Here is a 27797-nt window from a genome sequence, read left to right on the forward strand (position 1 = left end):
CGGCTCGAAACCCGCCCGTGAGCCAGGGTGGGCCCGGCCCGTTGACAATGTGAATATTCACATTGACATGTTAACATTCACATTGATAGGAGTGTAAAATTAGCCCGCGCCTCGTAACTGCCCAAAACCCGCCCACGGCCCGTGGTGGGCCCGGCCCGGCCTGTTGACAATGTGAATGTTCACATTGACATGTTAACATTTACATTGATGAGAGTATAAAACTAGACAGCAGCTCAGGGCGGGCTCGACTCGGCCCGGCCCGGCCCGTTGACAATGTGAATATTCACATTGACATGTTAACATTCACATTAATAGGAGTGTAAAATTGGCCCCCGTCCCGTGGCGGCGCGAAACCCGCCCGCCGCCCATGGACCAATTTAGAAGTGTTTTAACCCAAGAAGTCCATGAAGGAATTTTTTAATCCATTTAGTCCCATGTATGTATAGTTTTATTCCATAAAGTCCATTTTCTTGATTTACACTATTTTCTTGGACACTTATGCCCTTATATTTAATTTTGATACCCTTATAAATATTTTTTGAACGATTAGCAATTTAATGATGTGAACATTCATATTTGAAAATTCACATTGGTAGGAATGTAAAATTGGCCCGTGGGCGGCCCGAAACCCGACCGCGAGCCGGGGCGGGCCCGGGCCGTTGACAATGTGAATATTCACATTGACATATTAACATTCACATTAATAGAAGTGTAAAATTGACCCTCGTCCTGTGGCGGCGCGAAACCCGCCCGCGACCCATGGCCGGCCGGGGGCGGTCCCGGTCCGGCCCGTCGACAATGTGAATATTTACATTGACATGCTAACATTCACATTGATAAGAGCATAAAATTGGGCCGCGGCCCATAGGCAGCCAAAAGCCCGCCCGCGGCCCGGGGCGGGCCCGGCCCGGCCCGTTGAGAATGTGAATATTCACATTAATATGTTAACATTCACATTGATAGGAGTATAAAATTAGCCCGCGCCTCATGGCTGCCCAAAACCCGCCCACGGCCCGTGGGCGGGCCCGGCCCGGCCTGTTGACAATGTGAATGTTCACATTGACATGTTAACATTCACATTGATAAGAGTATAAAACTGGACAGCAGCCCAGGCCCGGCCCGGCCCGGCCCGGCCCGACCCGTTGACAATGTGAATATTCACATTGACATGTTAACATTCATATTAATATGAGTGTAAAATTGGCCCCCGTCCCGTGACGGCGCGAAACTCGCCCGCGGTCCATGAGCGGCCCGGGGCGGGCCCGATCCGGCCCATTGACAATGTGAATATTCACATTGACATGTTAACATTCGCATTGATAAGAGTATAAAATTGGGCCGCGGCCCATGGGCGGCCAAAAGCCCGCCCGCGGCCTGGGGCGGGCCCGGCCCGGCCCGTTGTCAATGTGAATATTCACATTGTCAACAGCCTGTTGACAATGTGAATATTCACATTGACATGTTAACATTCACATTAATAGGAGTGTAAAATTGGCCCCCGTCCCGTGGTGGCGCGAAACCCGCCCGCGGCCCATGGGCGGCCCGGGGCGGGCCGGTCCGGCCCGTTGACAATGTGAATATTCACATTGACATGTTAACATTCACATTGATAAGAATATAAAATTGGCCCGCGGCCCATGGACGGCCAAAAGCCCGCCCGCTGCCCGGAGCGGGCCCGGCCCGGCCCGGCCTGTTGACAATGTGAATATTCACATTGACATATTAACATTCACATTGATAAGAGTGTAAAATTGGCACACAGCCCGTGGGCGGCCCGAAGCCTGACCGCAGCCCGAGACGGGCTTGGCCCGACTCGTGACAATGTGAATATTCATATTGACATGTTAACATGCACATTGATAGGAGTGTAAAATTAGTCTGCGCCCCGTGGCTGCCCGAAACCTGCCCACGGCCCGTGGGTGGCCCGGGGCGGGCCCGGCACGGCCTGTTGACAATGTGAATATTCACATTGACATGTTAACATTCACATTGATAAGTGTGTACAATTGGCCCGTGACCCGTGTGCAGCCCGAAGTCTTGGCAATGTGAATATTCACATTGACATGTTAACATTCACATTGATAGGAGTGTAAAATTGGCCCGCAGCCGGTGGGCGGCTCGAAGCCTGATCGCAGCCCGAGGCGGGCTTGGCCCGACCCGTGACAATGTGAATATTCACATTGACATGTTAACATTAACATTGATAGGAGTGTAAAATTTGTCCGCCGCCCGAAGCTCGCCCGCGGCCCGGGGTAGGCCCGGACCCAAACCCGGGCTGCCCACGGGCTTCAGGCCGCCCGTGGGACGTGAGTCAATTTTACACTCTTATCAATGTAAATGTTAACATGTCAATGTGAATATTCACATTGTCAACAGGCCGGGCCGGGCCCGCCTCGGGCCGCCCACGGGCCGTGGGCGTATTTCGGGCAGCCACGGGGCACGGGCTAATGTTACACTCTTATCAATGTGAATGTTAATATGTCAATGTGAATATTCACGTTGTCAACGGGCCGGGCTTCGGGCTGCTTACGGGTCACGGACCAATTTTACACTCTTATCAATGTTAATGTTAATATGTCAATGTGAATATTCATATTGTCAACGAGCCGGGCCGAGCCCGCCCTGGGCAGCGGGCAGGTTTCGGGCCGCCCACGGGCCACGGGCCAATTTTACACTCCTATCAATGTGAATGTTAATATGTCAATGTGAATATTCACATTGTCAACAGGCCGGACCGGGCTCGCCCCGCGCCGTCCACGGGCTTCGTGCCGCCCATGGGACGCGAGTCAATTTTACACTCTTATCAATGTGAATGTTAACATGTCAATGTGAATATTCACATTGTCAACAGGCCGGGCCGAGCCCATCCCGGGCTGCCCACGGGCCGTGGGCTAGTTTCGAGCACCCACGGGGCGCGGGCTAATTTTATACTCTTATCAATGTGAATGTTAACATGTCAATGTGAATATTCACATTATCAACGGGTCAGGCCGGGCCCGCCCAGGGCAGCCCACGAGTCGCGGGCGGGTTTCGGGCCGGCCACAGGCCGCGGGCTAATTTTACGCTCCTATCAATGTGAATGTTAACATATCAATGTGAATATTCACATTGTCAACAGGCCGGGCCGGGCCGGGCCCGCCCCGACCCGGGTCCGGGCTTCGGGCTGCCCATGGGTCATGGACCAATTTTACACTCTTGTCAATGTTATTGTTAATGTTAATATGTCAATGTGAATATTCACATTGTGAACGGGCCGGTCCGGGCCCGCCCCGGGCGGCGGGCTGGTTTCGGGCCGCCCACGGGCCGCAGGCCAATTTTACACTCCTATCAATGTGAATGTTAACTTGTCAATGTAAATATTCATATTATCAACAGGCCGAGCCGGGCCTATTTTTTTGGCCTGTGGGCCGGCCCGGCCCGACTCGAATTTTTCCGGGCACCCACAAGGATCGACATGGGCCGGGCCCCTACACATTGACGATATGAACATTTACGTTGACGGTGTGAACATTCACATTAAGGGTATTTTGGTAATTATGTCACCCATAGGACTTATTGAAATATAAGAAAATAATGTGAACTAAATGGAACATAAGTAGATGAAAAGGGTATTTTGGTCTTCTTATCTCAAATTGGACCTAATGGAATAGTCAAAAAAAATATGGATTGGATGGAATAAAGCTCTTAGAAAATGGATTTATCAAAAAAGCTCCCTTAAAAAAATTCCCCTTTATAAATTGTATTAGAAAGTGTTTTTTTTTTTCAAAATGCCTTTTTTTTTTTTAAAGAAAAAACTAGAACATATTTTTCAAATCTTCAAAAATATTTTCACATAAAAATAAGAGAGAGTTTTAAAAAAAATGGTGTAGACAAAAAATAATTTTAAAATAATAAAAGTACAAGTAATTTATATATAAATTTATGTAATTAAATTTTATACTATTATCATTTAAATTTTTTTTTTACCCTTCATTTTTTTTAAAATTATCCCTAAAAATAAAAACAGAATATATGAAAACAAAAGAGTTTTTTCAAATGTTTTATTTTTAAAAACACAAAAAGCAAAAACAAAAGTAAAAAAGCCAAAAAGCGAAGAGAAGTATCAAATTGGCTCCTTCTTCCTCCATGACCGAAAGCACATCCATAGCTACTCTCTGAAGTCTTGGACCCAACCACTGTACTTATGCAAGCACTACTGTTGCCGGCGGTTCGCTCCGGCGGCGCTCCACCAGCTCCGCCGTCGTCAGCGGCGGCGAATCCCTTACTGCGTTACCTTCGCCGCTCCCCCCGAGTAACCCCCTCCTTCAATCACACCCCTAGGCTCCCTTCTCTTCCCTACTCATTTTCTCTCTCTTCCCTAAAACCTCCCCAAAATCTCTCTTCTTCATCTACATCTCTATCTTCGTCTTTTGTTTCAGTCAGTAACAGAACAACAACACCTCTGGCCTCTGCACCCATTTCTACTGCTTACACTTCCCCAGTTGACGACCCCGAAAAGGCTGCCAAACTAGCTCAGGTTCTCTCTCTCTCTCTCTATATATATATATGAATGAAGTTAATGAGTTAATTCTTAATTAGATGTGAACTTGAAGAACAATTGTGAATTGAATTGTCTGTTAGGTTTTTTCAGTCCGCGATAGATGAAATTACAGTGCATTGTATGTATGATATTAATTTGGAATTAAGAACTTTTTTTTCTTGGTGGTCGCAACGAATCAACTAGTAAAAATTTGAAATTTTGATTGAATTTGGTTTTTTGAGCAATTTTATTTTCTAAGTCTGTCCTAGATGTGTTGAGATTGCAATGCTTGAGCAATGTTTGTTCCAAGTGGAAAGCTACTAGTCAATAATGTTAATATAAATTTCAGAACATAAACCTTACACTTTGGATCATTTACTATGTGTATTATCAAGAAATCAAGACAAAATGACATACCTGAATCCATTGATGAACGGTTAAACGGAAGCGTGATTATCAATGAACTCTTTGTTAATGATTATGTTATTGCCTTCTAATCATTTCCCCTTTGGTGCCTTATGTTTTTCCTTGAGAGGATTTAGAAAAAAAATGGCAGTGTTCTTATTTCCCCCTGGGAAGGAATAGGGACCATAACCTTTTAAAGGTTGTAATTGGTTTTCAAAACTGAAAGGTTGTGGAAGTTCAAAAGGAATGAAAACCAACTTTAACCAATATGTTTTAATTTCTATTTCTGCTCCTCATAGAAATAGAAATTATACAACTAGTATCTACACATTAGGTCCATAACACATATACCCTTAAGCCTATTAACTAAATTGAACCACTTAAATTGTAGGCTTCTTATAAATAATAACACCACATTTAATTATGTGGTCCCATTGAGACATTATCTAACAATCTCCCACTGGACCACATATGTATCCTGAAAAATGTGCTTAACTTTAGTGAGCTCAGAAATTTGTTATCATAACTTGAGGGTATCCAAACAATCTTGTCCATTAACTATATTAATATAGGATCAAAGCGGTCTTCGTTACATCAATCGTAACTCGACCCACCAATGGTCACGTATACTAATACAGCTAAATGACATAGATCAATCATGGATGCGTAGCATGGAAATTACATGTGATGTGATCCATACATGCCTATTTCCAACTGGTCGTACTTAACTTTATTGAGATCAATACTTCACAATACTTAACAGAGCGTAATAAACTGAATATTTCATTTCTGCAGAAATTAATCTAATTACATAGATAAAACTCAAGGCTGACATAAAACAGTAATATAAATACAAACTCCTACTAAACCAGAATGTTCTCAAATAGAACAACACCCATCTGAGCAGTGTGCTCATGAAAGACCTTGGGTGGTAGTCCCTTCGTAAGTGGATCTGCTATCATGGAGTTTGTCCCAATGTGCTCTATGGAAATCTGTCCACTCTGCACTCTTTCTTTTACAACTAGGAACTTGATATCAATATGTTTTGATTTTGTCGAGCTCCTGTTGTTATTGGAATATAAAACTGCAGACTTATTGTCACAATATAACTTAAGTGGTCTTGCATAGACTTATATTCTTCATTCATGGCTTCTATCCACTTATGAGAGTTGAAACTTTCCATGGCTTAACGAAAGTTGATTGGATCATCTTTCGACATTCCATTTTCTACCTCATGTTCCTGGAGATATACAATATAATCATCTGAAAATGCAAATCTCCTTTCTCTGGTGGATCGCCTTAATGGCACAGATTCTTGAGGTTAAGGTTGTAGAGTTTGTTCCTCAGGAACAATTACCTCATCTTGAATGGGGGTTTGAACTATATTATCTTGAACAACATTGTCTGGTTGAGGATCCGAAATTACTTCTCGAGCAATGACAGGTATAGGAACCTGTGATTGGTCAAAAGTAGTAGTAGGAAGTGGGATTACTCCTACTTCCTCCTCAAAGACAATGTCTCTATAAATTAATTTAATGACAACATCTCAAGATACCTAGCACAACATTAATACCAAGCCTTTGGGTAGTGATATTAACTGTAAGTGGTATTCTTGTTGTAATGATCAAACATTGACAATAAGTTATGTCAAATAACAAATCTATCTTTTGATGGATTTATTATTCACATTAGGTTTTCTTGACAATTGGCACATGTTTATCACCACAAAATGTGTGTGTAATTCTGCCAAGTCTTAATCATGTCTTTGGACCGATAAATACCCGCATGAGATACACAGACATGAACTTCAAAACATTCCATATAAAACAATCTAGACAAGAGAGATCACTTTTGTGACATCTTGTTTGAATTGACATATATTGAGAATGTTAGAAAATTAAATTTCTGTAGACATTGTATGAAATTACATTAAATTTAAAGATTTCTAAATTTGTGACCCCGTATATGCTATATAATCTGAAGCAATTCCAATTATATATACACATATATAAATAGAATTGACGGGTCCAAAAACAAATAGTGTTTTTTTTTTTTTTTTTTTTTTTATGATGTTCAAATTAAACCGATCAAATCGCAAGATATATCTATATATATATAAATACATGATGTTCATCCATAAGAAAATTCAGAATCTGATTCTAGGAAACTAAATAGAATGAATAAAGCATATCAATTCTGATAAGACACATGATATGCATGGCTCTGATACCAATTGTTAACATAAATTTCAGAACATAAACCTTACACTTTGGATCATTTACCATGTGTATTATCAAGAAATCAAGACAAAATGACATACCTGAATCCATTGATGAACGGTTAAACGGAAACGTGATTATCAATGAACTCTTTGTTATTGATTATGTTATTGCCTTTTAATCCTTTCCCCTTTGGTGCCTTATGTTTTTCCTTGAGAGGATTTAGAAAAAAAATGGCAGTGTTCTTATTTCCCCTGGGAAGGAATAGGGACCATAACCTTTTAAAGGTTGTAATTGGTTTTCAAAACTGAAAGGTTGTGGAAGTTCAAAAGGAATGAAAACCAACTTTAACCAATATGTTTTAATTTCTATTTCTGCCCCTCATAGAAATAGAAATTATACAACTAGTATCTACACATTAGGTCCATAACACATATACCCTTAAGCCTATTAACTAAATTGAATCACTTAAATTGTAGGCTTCTTATAAATGATAACACCACATTTAATTATGTGGTCCCATTGAGACATTATCTAACAAATAAAAGTTTAAAAAGTTTTTTGTGATGCAATTAGTGAGTTAATTCTTACATGATGGTAGTTAATTGAAGAAATAAGGGATTTTGAATGTGTTATGTGATTGCCATTGAGGATTGTGGTTTCAATTTTGACGCAGGTTTCAAAGAGGCTAGAGAGTACTTCGAGGTACTTCAAGAGGTTGGGTAGTTTAGGGTTTTGGGGACAGCTAGTGTGCACAGTTGTGGCCGCTGTGATCCTTTCATTTTCTGTTGTTTCCATGGGGAAGATCACTTCGCCTGCTACATTTTATGCTACTGCTGGCGGAATTGCAGCCGCATTCATTTCAGTGTTTTGGTCGTTTGGGTATATCCGTCTGTCTGATAAGCTCCGAAGAACTGCTAATGAGCCTTCAAAGGTAATTTCTCAAAGTTTTCTCAGTTTCCAGTATAAACAAAACTAAGATTTTCTTATGTGGTTTTGCAGTTTAGTTGCATCACTCTTCTGTTTTTTAATGTTTAAATTGTATTCAACGTAAAAGTGAAAGAACAATTCACTTCTAATGAAGTTGCAAATGCCTTGTAAGATGTTCTGTTTTCCATTGGACATTACTGTATCAATTTGCAAATTTTTGTATGTTATTTCATTCGCATGTGTACGACTATGGTTGCCAGATTTCACAATTCTTGACATTGATCATCTATCAGGGCAGCACGAGTCCATTGTTTTGGATCATAGTCATACCTTTGAGAATTGCAACAGTTATTGTCTAATAGAATCCCATGTGTAATGTGGCAGAAATAATACATGTGGATGCACCATGCTACTACTATTCTATTTAAAGGAAAAATTGTATGTTGTATGTTCATAGATTACAACAGTAGCTCGTGTACTAAATATATATGAGGGTTTTTTAACCTGTAGCAACCCTTGTGTTATTTTACATGCTTAATATTGTGGAGGAGAAGCTCTTGGATTGAGAAATTTAGACAGGTGATGTTCTGATTCTGAATAGCCAAAGCATCAATAAGGCGACAGAAAATTAGTACTTAAAGGAAGTAAATGTATCATAGCTCATTTAATGGAAGGGAAAGTTTTACACAACAATTACGAGACTATTGTTCCCTAATATGAAGCACGGATACTTCAAAAAGGGAGACGTATCCGTATCGGATACTTATCGGATACCGATACTCCTTGGTTACTCGCGGATACGTATCGTATACTTCTTAAAAGTATCGGATAGTTCTTAATTAATTTTTTATTAATTTTGGAGTATCGGATACTCGAAATTACATATTACCTATAATATTTTGTTTAGTTCTTTGATAAGAGGAATATATAGTGAGAGTTAAAGTAATAGAATTTGTCAAATTGATGTATACTTATTGTCTCTCTCACTTTCTCACTCTCTCATGTTTCTTTTCTCTGCTCTCATTCTTTTTTTGGTGTTGGCATGTAAGGATGATGTTTAATTTGCATTTGCATTTGCATTTACTTTTGTTTTTGCTTTTGCTTTTGCTTTTGCTTTTAGTTTTGCTTTTAGTTTTGGATGTTTTATGAATGTTTGAAGACTTTTAGGTTAATAAGAATCCCTCTCTTTATTTATTAATTTACTTTAAGTTTTATTTTCATGCATATTACATTATTAAAATTATAAAAATATTTTTTTTTACAAACGTATTCCCGCCGTACCCGTATCATACTTTTTCAAATTTTGATGTATCACCATATCCATATCCCCATATCGCCATATCCGTATCTGTATCTGTGCTTCCTAGGTTATCATTGATGACTTAAAAAAGTATATTTGCTGAAATTTTTATTTAAGAATGGTTTTTTGGCTTTAGCTAAGGTCCTGTGATATTCACTGATGAAGGGGAACAAATTGAAGCTATTGATCTTGAAGACTCTTAGTTTTATAGAAATATTTCTTCTTTATCAAGTTGTCTTTTGTTTTAGGTTTTATTTTTATGTATACTGCATTACTAAAAATTGTAAAAATAATATTTTTTACGAACGTATCCTCGCCATACCCGTATCCTAGTTTTTCAAATTTTGCCGTATCGCTGTATCCGTATCCCGTATCTATATCTGTGCTTCCTAGTATAGATAGAACATAAGTACATCCATAAAATGTGCATAGTTGAAATGCAAACGGAGTTGTATTTAGCTAGACAAGCAAAGATGAATAGAAATGGACACATTTGTGAGAAGTTGGAAGCGGCACGTGTAGGATAGAAATTGAGAGAAACTGAATAAGTTGGTTTAGCCATTGTATGCAAAGAGTACTATGAGGCATCATAAATGGTGCCCTTAATGGCAAGGGGAAGTCTAAAATCTATGTTCATTGAGGTATCAGTGAAAGATTTGGTGTATGATTCAACCAAAACTGTGATCTAGATGATGGTGGAATGATACACATGGCTTACCCAGGTGGTTTGGTTAATACCCATATTTCATATATATGATTTGTGGTATCATTCTTTGTTGTTTTTGTCTGTGCAATCTGTGCGCCTTGTAGTTACTTTTTAAATGCATAATTTTATTCTTCAACATAAACAAGCACACATTTAGGTTCTAGTTTGTTAGCCAGCAATGCCAACAATGGGGCATTGGAAACAAAGAAGGGCTGCAGCTCATAAGCTGTTAACAAAGTCCTCTCTGAAATAAACCCACATCTTTATCAAAGACTGCAATTCTAGATAAAATTTCAATGTTCAAACCTTGGTGGATCATTTACAATAATAATATTATGTATTTAGAAAGTGGAGAGAACTGGAACAATTTGATTCCATCATACATATTTAGGACTCAAAACAAGCATGGAATTTTCATTTCCACAGGATTTCTAGAGTATATGGCAAATTTATTTGGGACAAAAGGTTTCATGAAGTAGTTTTTTACTGATCTTTACTTGCAGGAATGCCAAGTTAATTTTCTTTTCATTTTTTATGTGTTTTTTAGCCTGAGTTTACTTTTATTTATTTATTTTGTTTTTTGTTTCTTTTGATAATAAACAGTGAATGCATGCATTATTTCCTTCTTTCCTCCAATCTTTTTTATCACACTCCAATTATAGGCAAAAATTAATATTTGGTTGCAATGCTTATTTTTCATTGCCCATAAATATAATAAAGTTTTTGTCCGTAAGTATCAAGTATGTTCAGATGCAAGATAATCTTGTGTTTTTAGGCTCCTCCTCGGTCTGATGTTGTGAAAAGCTTGAAAAATGGAATATTAGTGAATCTTCTGGGCATGGGTGCTGCTGTCCTTGGTATGCAAGCCATGGTAGGATTGTTGGTTGCAAAAGCTTTAACTTCTTCGGCCACTCCTTACTACCAGGGCATCTCACCTGGTTACCGCCCTGTTCTTGCATTGGACGTATTCTTGGTGCAGGTATTTATCTATTCCCCAACTTTTCAATAATCAACTTTTTTCAGCTTCTCAAGGTATTTTTGCCTTAAAAAAGTTATAAACAGCCACAATAAGTTTTACCAAACATGGTGTGACAAACCTCAAGTGCATAAAATAGTCGACAGAAAAAATCTTATCCTCTGAGTTTAGCAATTGAATTTAGAAATGTTGAAAGGACTATATGCTCCTCTGGGAGGTTGATTATTTGATAGCAATAATTTTAAGGCAAAAGTAGCCTTAATTTGGGGAAAACCTATCCTAGTTAGCATGGTAGTTTATTTTATTGTTTTATGTTCTAACCCATCTATTTTTTTACAGGCATCGGCAAACACTATCCTTTCTCATTTCTTAGGGCTTGTTTTCTCACTGGAGCTGTTACGGTCAGTGACTTTACCAGCATCAGAAAGCATTCCAGTTCCAAAGACTGCATAGCCCTGCTCAAATGAACAGTAAACATATACTAGTTTGAGAATTTCCGGAGAAGATTCAGGTGCGTTCACATTTCTGCATAAGATTGTTACAAACTTCGAGCTGTTTATTTTGTCCTATGATTTTACAGCGCTGTCTCCCGGTTCAGTTTAACACAAATTTATGAGTGCACTGACTGGATTTTCCGTGAAAGCAATGACCAAAATTACATTATTCATTTCCAGGGACAAAATCAAGAATGAGAATCACACCTTTTTTTTGGGCCAGTTTGTGACCACTTACTAAGAATGGGATTCACTGTGGTGGTTCATGGAGAAAAATTCATTGCAACGGTTTGAAGATGGAAAGGATAGAATTGGGTGGGGGTGATGTTCATGATAAGAGTTGTGTTTTTATTGTGTATTTAATTTGGGGGGTTTTAGTGATTTTTCTCAAGGGTATTTTTGTCGTTGCCATTGAAACGTTAAACATAGTTGGGTCGACATTTTCTAATAATGTTAGAATTCTCAGGAGAGTTCTAAAAGGAATTGAATTTTCCATATTTATTTTGATGGTTCAAATAATTTTGTTGAGAATAACATTATGTAGAAAAATAATAATTTAATTGGACAAATGTGGGTTGATCGAGTCCAACTGCAGCTCACCATATGGATGTCAAATTAGAGAGAATTTTTTAGTTTCCAATTGTCACATTACAAATTCACATATATATCATACATTTTAACAAATTTGTTTGCACATCTAATGAAGCTAATGGTAATTTTATAGGCAGACATTAATATTTTTAAAAATCAAATGGTTACTATTTTGCTAATTAAAATTGGTATACAAAAAACAGATGTTAAAAAGTCCAATCCCCAAATTTCTTGGGTGGAATTTGGAAATTGCTTTTTAGCAGTTTCTTTGTTGGTTTTTTTGTTTTTCATTTTTGGTGTACAGTTAGAAAAAAATTTAAAAATTCACTTTTAGGTTCTATTGCTGAAACATAAAATTAAAAATAATCAGTGTGTTTAGTTTGAGTTTTCTGAATTAAGGCCAAGTTTGGCAACCTCAAAATAATCCATCTTTTTATCTTTTTTCTATCACATCACCTCTCTACTTTTCTGCACATCTTTTCGTAAAAAGATAAAAAGTGCACTTATTTAGGTCATTCCAAACAACCCCTAAGTTTTTTAAAAATTGAGTTTTTTTATTTTCGTTTTTTTTTTTTGTTTTTAGTGAATATTTTTAAAATTTTAAATATTTTTTTTACTTTTTTAGATGCACCTTATTTAGATGTATCTAAAAAGTAAAAAATTTATGAAAAAATATTTTAAAAAATTAATAAATACATAAAAATACAAAAAATTTACTGAATTCTTATATATTTTTTTGTATTTTTGGTATTTAGTGAATTTTTAAAAGATTTTTTTTATAATTTTTTTACTTTGTAGGTGTATTTATGTTAAGTGTGTCTAAAAAGTAAAAAAATTGTTTAAAATATTAAAAAAATTCAGTAAAAATAAAAAAACACGAAAAATAAAAAAATAGAATTTTTTGAAAAATGAAAACAAGCAAGCTGAATAATTTTAAAGTTCACTAAAAACAAAGACAAGTTCAAAAAAATTGACCTTTTGTCTTTAGTAATTTTTTGAAAGAAAATTTTACTTTTTAAATCCTTTTCAATTAGACAAACTTGAAAAATCAAAATTTTTGACACAAATCTAAATATTTTACTTAAGACAAAAGTACTCTAACACACAACTTTAATACAACTCACATAATAATAATAATAATAATAATAATAATAATAATAATAATGAGAGTAGATCCGACTTACAACTGCAATGCAACACGAGGTCAAATTTTGTGGACTGCAAGACGGTCCTACACGTTTTATATATCACGAGTTGGAACGTGTGACTCAAGGTATAAACAATGCCGCACGTGCCAAAATAATAAAGAAAAAATGCCGCACGTGCCAAAATAATAAAAAAATACTCAAAGTGAATCCATCCCCAAAAAAAACAAAAGGTTGTTAACAGTTATCAAAAATAAATAAGGGGTTGTTTGGGATGGCCTAAATAAGTGTATTTTTTATCTTTTTACGAAAAGATGTGCAGAAAAGTAGAGAGATTATGTGATGAAAAAAAAATAAAAAGATAAAAAATGTGTACTTATTTAGGATAGCCAAGCTTGACCTACGCTGTTGATGCTTACCTGTATATCTCTTTTTAATTGGTGCCAACTGTTTTCACACACACATTAATTTCTTAAATTTTAAATAAGGGTAAGGCCAAGTTTGACATCTTTAAAATAATTTATCTTTTTAAATTTTTTCATCACATTATCTCTTTACTTTTATGTACATCTTTTCATAAAAAAGATAAAAACTGTACTTATTTAAATCATCCCAAACAACCCCTAAATTATATTGACACCTCTTGAAGTTTATGTTTAATATAATTTTTTTTTCTCACCTTTTGAAAATTGCATCCCCTCCCTGAGATTTAAAGTTTCATTACAGATTATCCATTGAGATTTAAAGTTGCATACCAGTTCCCCCTCACCGTAATGATCATTATACATAAAATTAAATTAATAAAAAAATTAATATAATTATTCAAATATAATAAGAGAATTGTAATAAATATAACTATCAGGGTGCGGTGTAAATTACCCTTCAAATTTAAAGTTGGAGTTTTTCTTGTTTGCACCGTTAACCGTTATGAGGACGCCACCCGGTTTGAAATTTTGAATGACCTCAACTCACTCTTCCCTCTCTCATTGACCTTTGAATAATTTAACACCAACCCCCCCCCCCCCCCCCCCCCCCCCCAACAAAAAAAAAAGCCAAAAAATAATAATAATAATTATGTATATGTCAAAAGAAGTTGTGTCAATAAAAAATATATATTTTGTTTGATTTTAAGTTTTTAATCTGTATTTTTTTATTTTTAGTAAATTTTTTAAATATTTTATTCAATTTTTTAGATACACTTAAACTAAATATACTTAAAAAGTAAAATATTTATAAATAATTTTTCAAAATTTTAATAAATACAAAAAAAAAAATGAAAATTTACTGATTTTCGTTTTGTTTCGTTTTATTTATTTATTTTATTTTTTAGTATTTAGTGACTTTTTAAAAAAAGAATTTATAAGTAATACACTTTTTAAGTGGATTTAAAAAATAAAAATTACAAAATTTTAATTTTTTTTAAAAAATATTGACTTAAAAGTAATTTTACTGTGACTCTCACTGGTCACTACTGATTTTTCCCTGCTACTCAGGCAAGAATTACATTGAACTTCTCCCAAGTTTTGAGGAAAATATAATAATTTTATAATTTTAATATAATTACATTGTTTTTCTTTTTAATATGACTAAATGAATCAAAATTAATACAATTAGTGTGAAGATACAAATTGCATGGGAAGCAAATATTTTTCGTTTCAGTACTTCTTCTGTCCAAGCTTTGTGTTTCTTCAAGCGATGTCGTATAACTTGAAAGCATAGCGACGGTGAGCTACCCAGCGAGTGTGTTGTCAAAAATCCCCTCTGACGGTCAACTTAGTACCCTTAGAGAGAGAAAGAAGACAAAAGTAAGGATAGCTCTAAGTAAGAGAAGATTGTAGACCTTTTGCATGAAGGCACTGCAGGGCTCATACAACTTGTTCGCGCAGTATCTCTACCGTCATTTTCTAAATGCGCAACAGTACTATTATCTCTTTTCTTTACACATGTGCACGTCAATATTGCCAAACAGCGTTGGCCAAACTGCCAAACGGTATTGACGCGTACTCCAAGCTGATTCCTTGCCATACTCCATTGGGCCACGTGGAATGTCCTAGTCAGGTAATCAATTGTGAAATCCTTAAGTGTGCTCGCTCCACAAGTCTATACGCCGAGCTAATTCAAGTTGGTCTAAACCCAACCATCATCAAGACCGACTTAACTCTGTCCAGACCGCCGCAAGGGGCTTCCTTAGCCCAGTTCACTCCGTGATCCCACAGCTCGGTCAAACTTCGTGCAATTCTGAACGATTTAGTCCTGTCTATCACTAAGGTGCCAACCTAGCTCGACTACGATCCTTGCCTCGATCAAGGATAGCGTTCTCATTCTACCTAGCCTGACCCACAACTCAAGCCCATCATCTAGCTTGGTCCTAACATCCAAGATATATGTAGCTCGGTAGCTAGGTCAAGAGCAAGGCTCATATTAGATTTTGCTTGGCCCATTTGTTTGGCAAAAATCTCCCTCTCACAAACATAAATAGGGAAAAATATATATTTTTTTAACCAAATATATACATATATATATTAGGATAAAATAAATGATAACATTATTTTTTTTAATTCATAAAACTAACAGATTATTGATGAAAATGAGTTCAGTGTCATATGAATTAAAATTTTAAAATAATCTAATGTAATTATGTTAAAATTATAAAATTTACTACGTTTTCTCGAAATTTCAAGAATACACGATTTAATTTATCCTAAAATTTAAGGACAATATCATTCAAATTAAAGTAATAGAAATAAATGTAAAATTTAAATGGGTAAATTATGGTAAACCCCTTTAAATTATGGCATATTGACATGTTGTCCCATGAATTTCAAAACTCAATAGTTAATATTCTCAAAGTATTAATTTATTACAATTAACTCTTGTTTTTTAGGATTTTGTTAGAAATTTATAAAAAAAAATTTGCAGATCATGTTTAAAAAATATAACACATTTATTAATTTTTTAAGACAATAATATATCCTTATTTGATCCCGTTTACACTTTATTATTATCAAATAAGCTACAAAAAGCAAATAAAATCATCAAATAAGAATATTACATCTTAAAATAATAAATAATGGATATTATTATTTTAAAATTTTAATAAATATATCATATACTTTATACATGATTTAATTTCTTGTAATAAAATAATATTTTAAAAGAATTAACTGAATTTTAAAATTTAAAAAAATTAAATATAAATATATTATAGTTTAAAGGGAATACTGTTATTGACTCAACTGAAATCAAACAATGGAAATGACAAAATATAATTTTATTTTTTTGTAAATTTTAAAATGAAGTCGGTGGAGAGGGGGTGACCGGCTAGAGCGGGTAGATTGAGGCCGTTAGAAGTCGTACTAGTGGGGGAGGGTATACAGGCTGGGGAAGTGACAGAGTGTGTCAGTAATAATTCCCGTCGTCTCACTCTCTCTCTCTCTCTCTGTATCCAAGCAACCGCTCTTTGTCGTTTTCCCTCACCCCAAACACATATTTCAGTAGTACCTTCCGTATCAAATTCTCAATCCTTACTTTTCTTTTCTTTTCATTTATGTGTCTTTCTCACTCTCCGAGGTCTATTTTGAAAAGGAATAATGTTACATGTCTTAAAAATTTTATTAAAATTTTTATTAAATATCTTTTATATATATATATATATATATATATATATATGAGATATTTAATAAAATTTTTGATAAAATTTTTTAAATTTTTAATATTTTTGTTTAGAAAGTGGGTTAAAAGTCATTTCTTAACTTTTAATCTACTTTTCTTTTTAACAAAAAAATAAAAAAATAATTTTTAATTATCTTTCCAAAACACTCATAATTTCATACAATACAACAAACATGCAGCCTGATAAAAAAAAAAAACAATAAAAATAAAAATATTATAGATTTCAAATAATTTATCAAACTTTTTACGTGGGTATGAGATTTATACAAATTCATATATGTGTGGGTCTCACACGCATATGAAAGATTTGGTAAAAAATTTTAATTGTTTATTTTCCATCTCTATCATAACTCAAAAAAATATATATATATATATATGTATATATATTTATTTATATACATGTAACCAAACAAGGTAGGTGTCTAGAAAGTTGTTATTTTAGTTAGTTATTTTAATTTTTGACTATTTTAATAAGGTAAAATTTTTATGTTTGAAAAGATAATTAATTTTTTTTATAATTAGATGTGATATTTATGAGAGAAAAAATAAAATGATTATAAATTTAATGTAACATTTTATATTATTAGTTATTTTATTTTATTTTTAAAATTTTAACTTAAAAAAAACACTAAAATTTCACATCCCAAATAAGGCCAAAACCAAAACCATAATGTTCAATTCACTCACGCAACTGCGCTCCACCCTGTCCCCTGGTATCAGTCAAACTTATCACCCACCCTCCCCCCGCCTTCAGTTTCAGCCCTCGTCTTCTCGCGATATTTCACTAATTCAACAACATTTCGTTTATTTAAAAAGAAATGAATGACAGAAAATGAAATAAACAAAAGATTAAAAATTAAAATTTTTTTTTCATGCATTTGAATAAATAAAAAAATTTATAAAAATATGATAAAAAAATATAATCACTGCATAATAGAGAGAAGTTCAGAGAAATATGGACAAAAAATTAAATTAACATTGTCAAGATTGGTGGGGAAAAAAAAATTCCCTATATATTTTGAAAGAAATTCTTAGCTTAACTAACACGCTAATTTGATATAAGAAATTTTAATTCCTATTACTTTCTATGAGTCTTTATCTAAACAAACACATAATTTTTTTTTTTATTTTTTACTTATTTTTCTTTGACTTTAACCAAACTGAGCCAGTGTTTCCAACCAAAATGAAAAAAAAAAAGGAACATAAATATGCCAACATAAAGAATAATGTGCAAATGATATGTTAGAATGACATTAGATTTTTTTTGATTATAAATAAAAAGATGGCGAGAAATTATGTTGAGTTTTTGTTAGAAGTGCAACTCGAACGAATTAAAACAGGTTGAAAAATTATGCCTTCGTTTGGTAAACACATTGGGACTATATAAGCACATAAGGACAAAAAAAAGTCACAAAATGACAAAACACTTGACTTTTGATGCAAAATCACCAAATTGACCCATATTTAAACAAAAAGTAAAAAAAGCATCATTTTCCAAGTGGAGGGCATATTTGTCATTCCAATGCAAAAAAACCAAACAAGAAAACCAAACAAACAAAAAAATCACAGGCTAAAAAAAGTCAAAAAAACTAAAAAGCTAAGTTTACCAAACAACACCTATCTAAGTCCCGCCTGAGTTTTGCTGAGAGTTGTCCAAATTTGCCTAAGTCTAAATTGTAATCTAAGGTTGTCTTCTCAAGTCCAACCTAACTTAGGTTTAGGCCCGAATTACTCAAATTGCACATTAATTTAAGTTTTTTAAGAGTAGTTGAATTAATTAATTCATTAAAATTTGACTATATATATAATAGAATCATTAATAACATCAAAATAAACAATTATATAATGTGAGAAAGATAAAAATTGAAAAATTAATGTGCTACTACAGCACTCTTTACAATTTATGAATGAAGAAAAAAAACCAAAAAGTTTATGTTGTGTTGAGTTACTCGTATATATAATATATATTCAATACGATCTAATGATTTAAATTGCTCATCATGTCTATTTAATAGTTATATATATAATTTCAGTTTCAAATTGCTTGGGTTGTTTAGTGTATTTGTCTAAGTCCCCGTTTGTTTTGGGAGATAGAATGGAGGGGATTGATAGTGAGGAATTGTTAAATTATTTTTATATAAAATAATAAAACAAATAAAAAAATATAAAAAATTAAAAATTATATTTTAAAAAAAATTTCCCATATATAAAAAATAAAAAAATAAAATAATTTCTAATCCCCTCACTATTTTTCTAATACCATCTCTACCTCCTCCTTACCAATCCCCTCTCCAAGGGTATTAATAATACCAAGGGGGGTATTAATAATACCAAGGGACTAATAGTCTCAAGGTCTTCTCCCAAAACAAACAAGGCTATTACTAATACCTTGGTATTAGCAATCCCAATACCCTCTCTTTCACCCAAAACAAACAGGGCCTAAATCTGTCCAAATTTAATCACACTTCTGAATTTTTTTGCTTAAACTCACATCAAATTCAAAAATATTTGCCTAAGCCCTAAAAAAAATTGAGCTAGACTCGGGATGCTCCCAACGGTGGTGGGGATTTGATGCTTAGGTGGTGTTTGTTTCAGCTTTTCAGAGCAAACTTATGGCTTTTAGTTTTGAAAAAGTTATTTTGGACTGTTTAGTTAAACTTATTTCAAACAGTTTCTGATTTTAACAGCTTATTTTAACTCAAAAAAGTTGATTCTGAGAAGCTGCTCACCCCCTACTTCTGATTATCAGATTCTGCTGTGGACATATTAATTTATGGTTATACTCTTAAATTTTTTTATTTTTTATTTTTTTAAAAATAGAAAAAGACTCAAATGGACTATAAATTATTATTATTTTTTTTTATGAGAAACGTAGACAAACAAAAAATAAAAATTAATTGAAAAAGCTATTTCACAACTTATTTAACAAACACTACTCAGCAACTTAAATCTATAATCCAACAGCTACACCAAACAGATTAACAACTTCTGATTAAAGTCATAATCTATAATCTGTTAAGCTATAATCTATAAACTGTTTTAACAGCTACACCAAACGGGGTCTTACGCTGGTGGGGTTGCAAGTGGATGTAGTAGTTGGTGTTAAGTGTGTATTGAGAAATTAAATTTTCAGGTTTTATCAAAAAAATAATTTAATTAAGTGGTAAAATTCTATTAAAAAAAGTATGACATGTATAAACTAAAAGTTTATGGTGTATGAAATAAAAGTTCCGAAAGCCACACCTTCTGCATAAAAGTTACTAGTGCATCACCCGTACTATGCACGAGATAATTATAGATATTTATATTTATTTTAAATTTTTTTAATATATAAATTATGTTTTTTAATATTTTTTATAAAAAATAATTTAACAATTTGATCACTAACCATAATATACGTGAGAAGTTGAAAAGGATACTGCAGTAACTATACACGAATTGTATCTATAATTATTTGTATGAAGGGATTTTAAACGCTGATCAAGAGATTTTGACCAAATCAATAAATGCAGGTATGTAGAAAGACATGTGGATTGAAAAAAGTTAATAAATGCTGATCAGGGAATTTTGACCAAATCAATAAATGCTGAGTTTTTTTTTTAAAATAAAAAATAAAAAATTTAGAAAATTCAGATTGGAATATTGAAGCTCCCACAGGCCTTCGGGGTTAAAAACCCCCTTTTGCTTAACACGGAATAATTATAAATATTTATATTTGTATTAGATTTTTTTTAATATATAAATTATGTTTTTTAAGATTTTTTATAAAAATAATTTAACAATCTTATCACTAAGCATAGTGTATGAGAGAAGTTAAAAAGGGTACTGCAATAACTATACACGGATTGTATCTATAATTATTTGTATGAGTGGATTTCAAATGCTGATCAGGGGATTGTATCAATAAATGTAGGCATGTGAAAAAACATGTGGATTGAAAAAAGTTAATAAATGTTGATCAGGGGATTTTGACCAAATCAATAAATGTTGAGTTTTTCTTTTTTTAATAAAAAATATAAAAAATTCAGACTCGGATGTTGAAACTCCCACGGGCCTTGGGGGTTAAAAACTCCCTTTTGCTTAATATATAGTATAGATATAGATAGATAGATAGATATAGATATAGATAATATAATATACATAGATAGATGTATTGAAATTTTCATGGAATTTTGTTTATGTTAGTTTTTAATGCATTAAAGTTTAATTATGAAGGGGTTTTGACCAAATCTCCCAAAAGGCATGGGGATTGGGAGAAATTAATAAATGCTGAGGTTTTTTTTTTTTAAATCAAAAAATTAGAAAATTAGGATTGAGATATTAGAGCTCTCACAACCATTGGGGATTAAAACCTCCTTTTGCTTAATATATAGTATAGATATACATAATTGAATTTGCATATCACTACTTAAAATAAAAGTTGTTAGTTGGATTTCAAGTTCATGGGCAATAATATGGTCTAATTGGACAACAACCAATACGCTAAATTTGATTGTGCTGTTTGATTTAATATGGTAAGTACATCATACTATAAGCCTAGTTGAACACAACAACCAATTTTAGCTTTTATTTGACAAACATTAAATAAGTCATTTTAATTTATTTTAATAACAAACTTATGTCAATTTTTTAGTTTCTTATTTACATTTTATAGTAGTAGAACTTTTTTTTTTTTTTAAATAAAAAAATCTTTATAAAAAATAACAAAAAAATTTATAAAAAAAAGGTCATTGTTGAACCCCACCTTAGTTAATACGGTAACTTTGAAGAAGCTTTTTTGCCTTTTTTTTTTTTTTTTTTTTTTTTTTTTTTTGTGTGGGGCTAAAATAGTACTAAAAGACAAAATAGACTACAATAGTCAATAAGATAAAATGTCACATCAAACACGTAATCATTTTATTTTTTTCTTATAAACATCATATCTAACTACAAAAAAATTCAACTATCTTCTCAAACACAAAGATTTTAGCATCCTAAATAGCCAAAAATTAAAATAACTTATTAAAATAATAACTTTTCAAACACCCACTTTATAATAGTAGTATACAAATCGAACACGGCAATCAATTTTAGCCTAGATTTTGACTTATAAATTATTGTTATTTCAAAATTTATGTTTTTACCTTCGAAATAATTGAATATAAAATAAATAAGTTTCTTATTTAGGTTCCACGAAAAATTGTCTGAAAAAATAAGGAAAAATTAGTGAAACATCGCTATTCAACTTCGAGCCTGTTTGGGATGAGGGTTTGGGCTAAAATAGTTATATAAGATAAAATATACTATTTTAGCCAAATAGTATAAAATATTACATCCAACACATAATCATTTTATTTTTTCTCTTATAAAAGTCAAAAAGCCTATCATAAGCGAGGTTTTTTTTAGCCCCAGGTTAAAAAGGTAAAAAAATCAACCCATATCCCAAACGAACACTTTATGTAGTAGGAAAGGTCCAAGATATATATTTTTTTAAATAGTTAAGATCTCTTAACATTTTCACAGAGAAAATTCGACTTAAAATTTTTTTGTCAGACTCAAAAAAAATTTCACCCGGCTTAGAGAAATTTCAATTTTTACAGAGAAAGTCAAATTTTTTTTTGTACAAATGGTGAGGGACCTTTACTAGTATAAAAATATATGTTCTTTGTCTTATAAAATTTTAGGGCAAATTACATATACCCCTGAGGTTTAACAAAATTATAGATACCCCTTGAGGTTTGAGAAATTACAAATACCCCTCTGAAGATACTATTTGCATAACAAATTAGGGGGCAAATTGTTATGAAAATATAAATCTCAGGGGACAATTTGTTATGAAAATATAAACCTCATGGAGGTATCTGTAATTTAGTTAAACCTCGAGGGAGATACATGTAATTTGCCCAAAATTTTACTATCAAGAACCATAAAAACAAAATTCAAAAAAATAATTTGTAAACTGTAATCTTTAGAGTCCGTTTGGGAAGAACTAAAGTGGACTTTTTTAGCTATTTTAGCCACAAAAGACAAAATAGGCTATTTTAGCCACAAAAAACAAAACATCACATCCAACCCATAATCATTACACTCTTCTCTCACAAAAAAAGTCAAAAAAGTCAAAAAGCCAAAAAGTCCTTCCCAAATCAAGCTTTTTAGCCCAGGCTAAAATAATCAAAAAAGTCAAAAAACTAAAAAGCCAACCCAATTCTCAAACGGAGGCTTAATGTGTTGCGCTCGACCAACTTGATTTACTTTCCAAATCTATTAATAATAAAAAACTTGTAAAAAAGGGAACGCTATTTAAGTAACTCAGTCAATTGAATTAAAGTAATTCTAATTTTGTTGGAATCCAACTGTTTTTAAAGAAAAATAATATATATTAGTTCTCGTTTGATAAATATTTTGGGTTAAAAAAATATAAAAAAAATAAAACAAGCTATATAAGTCAATAAAATATAATGTCACATCTAAATCATAATCATTATACTTTTTCTCTAACAAAAGTAAAAAAAATTAAAAAATAACGAGATTAAAAAAGTCTCAACACAAAAAGTTTGACTACCGTGACTAATACCAAATGAAACTTTAATTTTCTTAGGATATAATCAATGACTTAAAAAAATTATTTCAATTTCATGTTAAATAAATAAAATTTTAAAATTTTCTAACCTGCCCACACGTATTGAATTTTATGTTTGTTTATTAGCGTAAGTTCTAATACATTTCTGTCGAAAAAAAAAATTAGTTTAATTATAAAGAGATTAAATTTTTTTTTTAATTATTCAAATTATATATAATTATTATAAATATTGAATAAACTCTACTAAAAAAATTAGCGAAAACAAGTCTATAATAATTTAGGAAAAATTAGTGAAATACTCCTTTCTAACTTTATATAGTAAGAGAGGTCAAAAATATTTATTTATTTATTTATTAACTAAAGTCCCTCGATGAAATTTCTCTGTGATTATACCAGAAAAATTTTAAAATTTCTCTATGAAATCAGAGAAATTTCTTTATGTCGAGATCGAAAATTCTCTGAGTTACGTCGAAATTTCTCTAAATCCGGCACAAATTTTTCTGAGTCGAATTTTCTCTGTGAAAATATTAAGAAACCCTAACTATTATGAAAATATTATGTCTTTTATTTTATAAAATTTTAATATCAGGAACCTTAAAAAAAATTTCTCAATAATTTATCTAGGGTTCGTTTGGGAAGTAGGTTGAATTTTTAGCTATTTTAACCTGGGACTAAAAAGCTTCATTTGGAAAGGTTTTTTTGGCATTTTTGATTTTTTATGAAAGAAAGAATATAATGATTATGAGTTGGATGTAATATTTTGTCTTATTTAGTTAAAAAATTATTTTATCTTTTTATGACTAAAATAACCCAAATCCAACCCAATCCATATTTCCAAACTTAGTAATATTATAAAGGAGTTTTCTTAAGTGTGCAAGTGCACACCATGTGCCACTTACACAAAAAGTGTAAGTGTAAGGTGTAAGTATAAGTATAAGGTGTAAGTGGAAGGTGTAAGTGTAAGGTGTAAGGTGTAAGGTGTAAGTGGGTTGCACATGGTGTGCAACCTCAAAAAAGGTGTAAGTGTAAGGTTTAATTTTTTACAAAAAGTATAAGTGTAAGGTGTAAGTGTAAGGTATAAGGTGTAAGTTGCACACCATAACCAAACTCATAAATTATAAATTCAAACTTAACTATTCAAAGATTATTATCTTTGTACATAGACCCCACACCCTACAAATTCACACAATCCCAAACAAAATAAATTCAGAAAATTTAATGGTAAGACCTAAAATTATTATAATTTACCTTTTATAATCATAATATTGTGTTTAGTTGAGAGGTTTAAAAATAAATTTAGAAAGAAAAATAAAAAAATAAGTAAAATGTAAATAAAATATGCTTATATTTTATTTAATTTTACATATATATTTTTTTTAATTTTATTTTTCAAATCTCACAACCAAACACAATGAAAAGTCTAATAGTCAAAAGAGTGAATTACACTAACGGTCCCTATAGTTTGTGACTTGTGTTATTTTGGTCATTGACTTTTCAATTGTGACATATTTGACCATGAATTTTGAATCTTGTTCCAAATAAGGACAATTGAAGATACTATTGAATTTTTCAAAGGTAAAATTATCAATTTGATAAAATATAAATTAATTTGACAAAAATAAATGTTAAAAAATTATTTTTAAATTTTTTAAAATTATTTCTACCTACTAAAGATAAAATTATATAAACTTGATAAATCTTTTAGACATTTATTTCTTTTTTTTAACCAAATTAATTTTTATTATATATTTAGATGATAATAATGTAAAATTAATTTTTAAAAATTAATTATGTAACTTTTATTAATTTTACATAATTTTATTTTTGGTAGGTAGAAATAATTTTTAAGAATTTTAAAATATTTTTTTAACATTTATTTTTGTCAAATTAATTTATATGTTATCAAATGGACGATTTTGTCGATAAAATTAAGCAATAATATACTAATTGTCTTTATTTAAAATAAAATTTAAAATTTAAATTTAAATATATCACAATTAAAAGATCAAGAACTAAAATAATACAAGTCCTAAATTATAAAAATTGTTAATGTAATTTACCCTGGTCAAAATATGGAAAGTAAAAACCCTTCCCCGATAAGCTCCATGCTAACGAATTATTCCTGGGATTCTCTCAAATCCAACCCCAACCCAGCAGTGCACTTATGTGGCGACGTGTGTCGTTATACAGCTGTACTCAACCCAACCGCCTACTTACTATACCAGTAACCGTTGCGCTCCTCACCTGCATCTCTTCCACCGATCCAATCGGTTACCCTAATCACCCTACATAAACTCTTTCTTCTCCCCTTTCTCTCTCACCCCACCCCTCCTCTCCTCTCCTCTCCTCTCCTAGCCCGCCTCTCCCTCTCTCTCTCTCCCTGTAAAATTATATATATCTATCAACTATATCTATATATTAGGGTTAGGGTTTAGATGGAGAATCGATCATGGGTAATGGAGGCGACGCAGAAAGATGTGGATCGAATCAAGGGACCATGGAGTACCGAAGAGGACGAGTCGCTGCAGAAGCTTGTGCAGCGACACGGTGCTCGGAACTGGTCGCTGATCAGTAGGTTCATTCCGGGGAGATCCGGCAAATCGTGTCGGCTCCGGTGGTGTAATCAGCTTTCACCGGAGGTGGAGCACCGTGCGTTTAGCCCCGAAGAGGACGACCTCATCCTTCGTGCTCACGCTCGGTTCGGGAACAAATGGGCGACGATCTCGAGACTTCTCAACGGTCGAACCGACAACGCTGTGAAGAATCACTGGAACTCGACTCTGAAGAGGAAGTTCCCGGCGGCGATGCTCGAAGGCGACGCCGGTGGTGGTGGTGATGAGCGTGGTGGTGGTCAAGTAATAAGGCGATTGGAAAGCGGTGATGTGACGGTGGGGATTAACTCCGAGAGTCCATCCGCATCGGCATCGGATGCTAGCGATTCGAGCGTTCAAGTGATTTCACAGATGAATGTGAATTCGAATTTGTTCCGACCCATAGCGAGACCTGTAGAATCGACTCCGATTTCGGAGATGGTAATTCCTCCTCCTCCGACTGCGCTCACTCTCTCTCTATTCGGAGATTCTCATCCGTATGAGATTCATGATAAAAACTATAGTCCGAGTCCTAGTGCGGTAACTCAGCCGAGTCATAGCCGTAGTCAAAGCACAGAGTCTGGACCATCCACCGCAGCAGCGGTGGAGAAGCCGATGTTTAGCACTGAGTTTCTTAATGTGATGCAAGAGATGATCAAGAAAGAAGTCAGGAGTTACTTGTCAAGAGGACTTGATCAGAGTGGAATGGAAGGTAGTGTTAGGAATGCAGGGGTGAAGCGAATTGGAATCAGCAGAATCGATTAAAAAGGCTATAACTTTGAATCGAAATGGTGGAATATAGAGAACTTTTGGATCGATGGATCAATAGGGGTTGATTTTGGTTCTTTGGTAATGCTTCAGAAAAATAATTTTGAAATTTGGTGGGGAACAAAGTGATAAGAAGAAGAAGAAGATTAGGTGGAAAACACAGGTTTCGAATTGATTAATGGGTTTTTTTAGGTCTTGAGTGGGAAACACACAACAGTTTCTTTGCAGTTGCAGTTGCAGATCAGATTATGATTAGTTGAGATTTAGTTAATTTGTTAATTTTGAATTATCGGAGGATAATAATGATTAATTAACAAATGTTTCAACAAATTTATGTGAAAGCTAAAAAATGTGGAAAAGGTTTGAATAAATTTTAATTGTAAGTTTTATGCAGTGGTAAATTTAATTCTTTTTTATTTCAAAGCTTTGAATATGAATTTTAAATTATAATTATAATTATTTTTTCAGAAGAGGAATGAGTAAAAACAAGACAGATCATTATGAGAAAGAGTCATGCTAGTGTGTAACTATGAATTTCATGGAATACACTAGGGCTGTTCTCTCTTTTCAAGCAAAGAAGTTGAGGAAGTGAATTAAAGTGACTTATCACAGTGTTATGTTGAACGTGTACATGTGATACCTTGGAATTGGAGCTTCCTATTTAGGCTAAGTTTGGGTACTCCCAAAAAAGTCAAAAAGCTAAAAAGTTACTCAAAAAGTTAAAAAGTTAACACTATTCACCAAAAGTCAACAATTACGGCTGCACAACTCCCAATTCAAATTTTTCCTTACAAATCAATTTTTACAATTTTTTATTACACATTTTTCAATAAAAAGTCAAAAAGTTAACCCAAACATCCATATTTTCAACCTCAATTTTTTAGTTCAAAAAGACAAAAAGTGCACTTATTTAGTCTTCTCA

General features: G+C 33.1%; 2 protein-coding genes across 2 annotated transcripts; both read left to right on the forward strand.

Annotated features, from left to right (window-relative positions):
- Positions 1–4037: 4037 nt before the first annotated feature.
- On the forward strand, positions 4038–12118 carry LOC114273389 (protein TIC 21, chloroplastic). Its single transcript, XM_028215168.2, has 5 exons — positions 4038–4516; positions 7820–8077; positions 10855–11058; positions 11395–11566; positions 11730–12118. Exons 1-4 carry the CDS (start codon positions 4184–4186, stop codon positions 11506–11508), a joined length of 909 nt encoding a protein of 302 aa, XP_028070969.2. The 5' UTR covers positions 4038–4183; the 3' UTR covers positions 11509–11566; positions 11730–12118.
- A 13547-nt stretch (positions 12119–25665) lies between these two features.
- LOC114273391 (transcription factor MYB73) lies at positions 25666–27298 on the forward strand. The gene has a single exon (XM_028215169.2). It carries the CDS (start codon positions 25952–25954, stop codon positions 26870–26872), a length of 921 nt encoding a protein of 306 aa, XP_028070970.1. The 5' UTR covers positions 25666–25951; the 3' UTR covers positions 26873–27298.
- The last annotated feature ends 499 nt before the right edge of the window (positions 27299–27797 follow it).

This window comes from Camellia sinensis, chromosome 2, assembly GCF_055761805.1.
Source record: "Camellia sinensis isolate YWXY chromosome 2, ASM5576180v1, whole genome shotgun sequence".
NCBI classification, from domain to species: domain Eukaryota; kingdom Viridiplantae; phylum Streptophyta; class Magnoliopsida; order Ericales; family Theaceae; genus Camellia; species Camellia sinensis.

Excerpts from the sequence above, each read along its gene's own strand:
- LOC114273389 (XM_028215168.2), top strand. The coding sequence starts at position 4,184 with ATGCAAGCACTACTGTTGCCGGCGGTTCGCTCCGGCGGCGCTCCACCA. Across the intron at positions 4,517-7,819 it reads AGGCTGCCAAACTAGCTCAG|GTTTCAAAGAGGCTAGAGAG; the intron begins GTTCTCTCTCTC and ends ATTTTGACGCAG. Across the intron at positions 8,078-10,854 it reads CTGCTAATGAGCCTTCAAAG|GCTCCTCCTCGGTCTGATGT; the intron begins GTAATTTCTCAA and ends TTGTGTTTTTAG.
- LOC114273391 (XM_028215169.2), top strand. The coding sequence starts at position 25,952 with ATGGAGAATCGATCATGGGTAATGGAGGCGACGCAGAAAGATGTGGAT.